The sequence below is a fragment of the Castanea sativa genome, chromosome 5 (genome assembly GCF_040712315.1).
Source record: "Castanea sativa cultivar Marrone di Chiusa Pesio chromosome 5, ASM4071231v1".
In the NCBI taxonomy this organism is placed as follows: Eukaryota; Viridiplantae; Streptophyta; class Magnoliopsida; order Fagales; family Fagaceae; genus Castanea; species Castanea sativa.
Window position 1 is genome coordinate 16,495,938 of NC_134017.1, and position 6,477 is coordinate 16,502,414.

General features: G+C 41.8%; 2 protein-coding genes across 2 annotated transcripts; both read left to right on the forward strand.

The window, feature by feature from the left end:
* Positions 1 to 32: 32 nt before the first annotated feature.
* On the forward strand, positions 33 to 2,955 carry LOC142634829 (uncharacterized). The gene is made up of 3 exons (XM_075809083.1): positions 33 to 171; positions 902 to 1,996; positions 2,354 to 2,955. Exons 1-3 carry the CDS (start codon positions 33 to 35, stop codon positions 2,953 to 2,955), a joined length of 1,836 nt encoding a protein of 611 aa, XP_075665198.1.
* A 476-nt stretch (positions 2,956 to 3,431) lies between these two features.
* Positions 3,432 to 4,605, forward strand: LOC142634830 (uncharacterized). Its single transcript, XM_075809084.1, has 2 exons — positions 3,432 to 3,813; positions 4,055 to 4,605. The coding sequence occupies exons 1-2, from the start codon at positions 3,432 to 3,434 to the stop codon at positions 4,603 to 4,605; spliced, it is 933 nt and encodes a 310-aa protein (XP_075665199.1).
* Positions 4,606 to 6,477: the final 1,872 nt, after the last annotated feature.

Genomic DNA, 6,477 nt, shown 5'->3' on the forward strand with positions numbered 1-6,477 from the left:
GAAGTTGGTAGGAACTGCGCTTTCGGATCGTAATGCGAGAACGTCGTCCCCACAGACGGCGCCAAACTGTTGAAGCAGAATATCGTCAGTTGAGGAAGGTTCGTCCAGATGAATTCCAGCCGGCGGGAGTCCGCCCAAACGATCACTGTGTCACTCCTGCGGATAAGACAAGTTTCTTTACTCGGTCACCGGTGTGGTGCCTGCCACAACACCTCCGATGCCAAAGTTAGCTCAAAAAAGAAAATAGAGTTTTTCTTTAGGAATTTATTTGTTCTTTATGCAATTGTGTACCTTGTGTGGATGGTGCTTCTCCTTTATATATTTCTCTTTGGTGTCTAGCCGTTACGGCATTAATTCCAGGTTTAATGGTGCTCCTGGCCGAGTAATGGTTCTTTAATATGCCTCCAACGGTCTACCCAGCTGGTGTCGTAACCGCTTGAGGCATTACTGCTGTCATTGAACCATTTTGGTGCCCTCGTCAGTGACGTGGGATTTTTCTCTCGTCAGTATCATTGTACTCGTCAGTGAGCCATTCTCGTCATTCCCATCACCTAACAAGAAAATTGTGGTTTCTCAGAGTGGTAAGGAAAATGTTCAGATATTGGCCGAGGTTGTTTATCAGGATTGCCAGAAGCAATGAGTCTTTTAATGTGGAACTGTTGTGGGCTTGGGAACCCATTGACAGAAGATCAGCTTGCAACCTTGGTGTGGGCAAAAGATCCCTCGGTTGTGTTTATAGCCGAAACATAGACAGATAAGGTTAGGCTAGAACAAGTGAAAAGAAAAATTCAATTCAAAAATTTGTTTGAGGTTCCGAGAAGAAATAAAGGAGGAGGTTTGGCACTCTTTTGGAAGGAAGACTTCAACTTAGATATTGAGACTTTCTCTCCCAACCATATAGACACCACCATTAATAAAAATAGACCTGATGAATGGAGATTAACCGGTTTCTACGGTGAACCAAATACTCACAAAAGGCATGAATCGTGGACCAAACTAAGAGGTTTGAAAAGCAAGAACACTTCACCATGGTTATGCGTGAGGGATTTTAATGAGATTACTCTTCAGTCGGAAAAGGTGGGAGGAAGACCAAGACCACACTCACAGATGCAACCTTTTAGGGATGTCTTGGATGATTGCAATTTCATTGACTTGGGATACGTGGGTTTTCCTTATACTTGGCATAAGCATTTTGCGGATTACACAATCTTCGAGAGACTTGACAGAGGGCTAGCCACTGCGGATTGGTTCACTATGTTCCCAGGTACAAAAATCCACCACCTTGATGTTACTACCTCTGACCATAAACCGTTGTGGATAACTCCGGAGGGGATGGATTCTAATTTCCACAAACCCTTTAGATTCGAGCAAATGTGGTTAACAGATGAAAGGTGCACTGACATTATACAAGCCGTGTGGAGGGAGAGAGTTGCAGACCCGTGGGATACTAGAATCCTCAATAAAATTGACAAGTGTGGAAGGGCATTGACAAAATGGAGTAAACAATGTTTTGGAAGTGTTAGAAGAGAGCTAGAAAATAAAAACAAATTACTCCAACGTGCGGAAAAGGAGGTAGCTCGGACTGGGAACTCCGCTCGTATGAAGTTGCTAGAAAGAGAGATCAATCAGTTGCTTGTTAAAGAATCCATGATGTGGGGCCAACGCTCAAGAATTATGTGGCTTAGGGATGGGGACCGTAATACAAAATTCTTTCATAGTAAAGCCTCACAACGACGCCGTCGGAACTATATCACCAAGTTACGAGATGATACGGGTAATTGGTGTGTGGGACAAGACCACGTAAATGACACTATTTTGAACTTCTACCAAACCCTTTTCTCATCTGCTGAACCTAGCGGCCTGACTGATGTGGTAGAAGTTATACCACACGTGGTTACACCCGATATGAACATGAAGCTTGAGAGTGTCTTTACTATTGAGGAGGTGGAGATGGCAGTCGAACAGATGGCTCCCTTAAAATCCCCAGGCCTTGACGGTATGCCCCCTTTGTTTTATCAAACTTATTGGTCTTTGGTTGGGTCTGATGTCACTCACTCCATCTTGCACTATCTTAACATTGGTGTGCTACCACAATCACTCTGCCACTCTTTTATCACCCTTATTCCGAAGGTTGAGAACCCAGAATTTGTGACTCAATTTAGGCCTATAAGTTTGAGTAATGTGCTTTATAGAATTTTCTCAAAAGTTTTGGCCAATAGATTGAAAATTATTATGCCTTAACTCATTTCAGAACACCAAAGTGCTTTTATGTCTGATCGTTTGATTTTTGATAACATCTTGGTGGCTTTTAAAACTCTACATTATATGAAAAATCACAATAATGGTAAAACAGGTTTTATGGCCTTAAAACTGGACATGAGTAAGGCATACGATAGGGTGGAGTGGCCTTTTATGGAGAAAGTCTTGATGAAAATGGATTTTCAAAATAGATGGGTGAAATTGATGATGGCATGCATTACCACAGCTTCATATTCGGTTTTGATAAATGGGGAACCCCATGGCCACATCACCCCATCAAGGGGGCTTCGACAAGGGGACCCCTTATCCCCATATCTTTTCCTTATGTGCACAGAAGGATTGCATGGACTGATAAGTAAAGCAGCAAGCAATGGAGATATACGTGGTGTGTCTATTTGTCGAAATGGGCCTAAACTAACTCATTTACTTTTTGCAGATGATAGCTTAATCTTTTGCACGGCTACTGAAAATGAGTGCCAAACTTTGTTGAATATTCTTGCTACTTATGAGAGGGCCTCTGGTCAACAAATAAACAAAGCCAAAACCACACTCTTTTTTAGCAAGTCCACCAACGATGATATGAAAAATAGAATTAAAGATATGCTTGGAGTAGAGGTAGTGCATCATTATGAGAAATACCTAGGCCTCCCTTCCCTAGTTGGCAGAAACAAAAAAAGAGAGCTTCACTCATATTAAGCAGCAGATTTGGAAGAAGTTACAAGGGTGGGAATCAAAACTCTTATCTCAAGCTGGTAGGGAAATTCTTATTAAAGCTGTTGCCCAAGCTCTCCCCACCTATACTATGTCTTGCTTTAAGTTGCCTCTCACATTGTGCAATGAAATTGAATCTTTGATTCGTAGATTCTTTTGGGGACAAAGAGGTGATGGATGAAAAATTCATTGGATGAAATGGGCGGACTTATGCAAACCTAAGACACAAGGCGGGTTGGGCTTCAAAAATTTAGCTATGTATAATGATGCACTCTTGGCTAAGAAAACATGGAGACTCCTTCATGATACCCAATCACTGTTTTACAAGGTTTTTCAAGCCAAATTTTTCCCAAACGCCACTGTGATGGAAGCAAAAAATCTGAATAATGCATCATATGCTTGGAAGAGCATAATTAAGGGAAGAGAAGTAATAAAGCGTGGAGCGGTCTGCGCGAATTGGCATGGGGAATTCCATTCAGGTGTGGGAAGATAATTGGTTACCTGTGAAAAACAAACCAAAATTTTTATCACCAAGGATGGCAGGGGCTGGTACGATGTGGGTGAGTGACTTGATCGACCTAGTGAGTAGAACCTGGAAGGAAGATATGCTTGACCAAGTCTTTTATGACTTTGAAGCTGCTATTATAAAAAACATTCCACTGTGTTGCTCCATTCAAGAGGATGTACTGCTTTGGCCTTTTAATCCTGATGGGCAATACTCGGTTAAATCGGGGTACAGATTCCTACAGGAAACCAACACACTCCAGCAGCCAGGACCCTCAAGCACAGAAGCAATGAAACCTCTATGGAAAAAAAATTTGGGGCTTGGACGTGCAAAACAAGGTTAAAAATTTGGTTTGGCGTGCGTGCACAAATTCCCTACCTACCAAGGTGAATCTGGTCCGCCGCAAAATCACCACAGACAACGTGTGTGATAATTGCAGACAACACCGGGAGGATACGATCCATGCCCTGTACCACTGCCCGACGATGAACCCATTGTGGAGTCAAACTCCAAAGTGGAGCCACGAAGCACTCAAGGGCAGCAGCGATTTTACTGACGTAATAGACTTTGTTTTTGCAGGAAATAAGGATCCAGAGCTGTTCTCCATCATCATCTGGAATTTGTGGAATCGCCGGAATAACCTTCGGCTAGGCAAGGTTGCTCTGCCCATTGACCGAATAATAGAGCATGCGAGAGAAAGAAGACTTGAAGCTTTGGCCCCTCCAGTGCTCCATATTCCTAAACGAAATCAACACCAGAAGGTTTGGTCTCCTCCAGAAGCCCACGGCTTTAAAGCAAACTATGATACGGCTGCATTCGTTGAAGAAAGTAAGGCGGGTCTGGGAGTTGTCATCCGTAACAGCAATGGCCTCGTCCTGGCTTCTCTAACACAACAAATACCATTACCAGCCACTGTGATCGAGCTAGAAGCGCTAGCAGCAAGACGAGCGATGGAACTTGCACTAGAGATTGGTCTCGATAGTATCGTTCTTGAAGGTGACAACGAGTCTCTGTTCAAAGCTTTGAAGAATGGAGACCGAAACTTGGCACAATATGGTCACATTGTTAATGATACTCTGTTTCTCAATTCCTTTTTTTCAAAATTCAGTGTCTTATTTGTACGTAGATAGGGAATAAGCTAGCCCATTCCCTAGCCCGTAAGGCAAAAGAAGTCTCTCATATGTCTGTCTGGATGGATAAGGTGCCACGAGATCTTGTACCGATTTTTCAGGTTGACCTTTCTAGCCTGACTTAATATAAAGTTTTATCTGGATTCTCAAAAAAAAAGTGGAAAAGAGTTACTCAGCCTCTAGCAAAGCCAAATTCCAGCACAAACGTCTCTAGTGGAAAAAAAAAGGAAAAAGAAACTCTACACCTGTGGCAAATAAACTTGAGTCGATAAATAAAAAATACAAGGTCTCAAAGGGTGATGAAAGTAACAACATGGTTTTGGTGGAGGCTGGTTCCTAGCCCCCCTAATTCCAATGAGTCTTCTCTGTTAGAATTGTCGGAGGCTTGGGAACCAGTAGATAGTTTAAGAGCTTGGCAATATCGTTGGGGCACAAGATCCTGCAGTGGTTTAGCCAAAACATGGCTGGATAAAGCAAGACTAGTGGTGATTCGTGATAGTTTACAGTTTGGTGGTTATCATGGTGTTTTAAAAATTTCTAGAGGGGGTGGTTTGGCCCTTTTTTGGAAAAATGATATGGAACTTTATGTTGAATCCTCTTCTCCAAATCATATTGATGCTTTGATCAATAAAGGAAAAGAGGATGTGCGGAGATTTACAAGGTGTTATGGAGCTCCAGAAACTCATCTTAGAAAGGAGTCGTGGAATCTTCTAGGGGACCTACATCAGCGATTCTCAATTCCTTGGTTGTGCGCAAGGGATTTTAATGAGATATAAAAAATTCATGAGAAACAAGGGGAAGGGTACGACCTATGGTCTTATGAAAATCTTGCTTTGGATGAATGTGGCCTGATGGACTTAGGTTATGTAGGCAGTAAATTTACATGGTCAAAAAATATTGCAAATGGGATTTTGATATGGGAAAGATTAGATAGAGCAATGGGGTCGATTGATTGGTGTGCTCATTTTCCAGCAAAAAAAATTGTTACTATAAAGTTGTGATTTACAACTATATTTTGTTGGCTCTAATTCTATGTTAAATTTGGTTGTACTTTGATCAATCATTTCCTTGTATGTTTGTGGGATTTAATGTAAGGGATGAGTGTGATAATTTTGCAAAGAATTGTGAACACAATGAAGTTCGTGCCTCGCTCGCGATTGGCTCATGAGTGGACAACCTCTGAAAGGCCACATGAGAAGCACATGCGTGGAAACTGAATAGACTTATACCAGACTGGTTTTTGCGAGTCACTTCGTGACTAGGCCAACTTGCGAGTGACCTGCGAAACTCTCTGCCTGGATGTTTTTAAAGAGTGCTTCTCTCATTTCTTTATACATAATATACAAGCCCACATTACCCACAAAATTGTAAGGAGACTTTCAGAGAGAAACCCTAGCAATACACTTAAGAGTTAGAGATTGTAGACCCACAATTGTCTACAAAATTTCTTTTGGTTTCCTCTACTCCTACCTCTCTAATTACAAATCCTTGAGAGGTTCTTAGTCCAAATACTTACCTCTCCCAATTTGAGTGTTGAGAGAAGTTTTGGTGCATGTGAGAAGCATTGGAAGAAGCCATTGATTGGCGGATGCAATTTGGAGCTAATTGCGGAATTTGGATAACTAGTGAAGACAAGACTTGGTGAAGTCTGTTGGGAGTTGGAATTCGAATGGTTCAAGTACATTGGGTAGATCAGGCTTGGAGGGTCTTTTTGATTTCTTTGTACTCCAACTTTATTCACTAGTGGATTACTTCGGCTTGGAGGGTCGCGAGAGGTTTTTTTTGTTGTTGAGTATTTCAGTTTTCTCTTCGATAACATGTCTCTATATTATTTCGTTATTTGCATCTCTCTTCCTTTACTCTTTAAGCTTT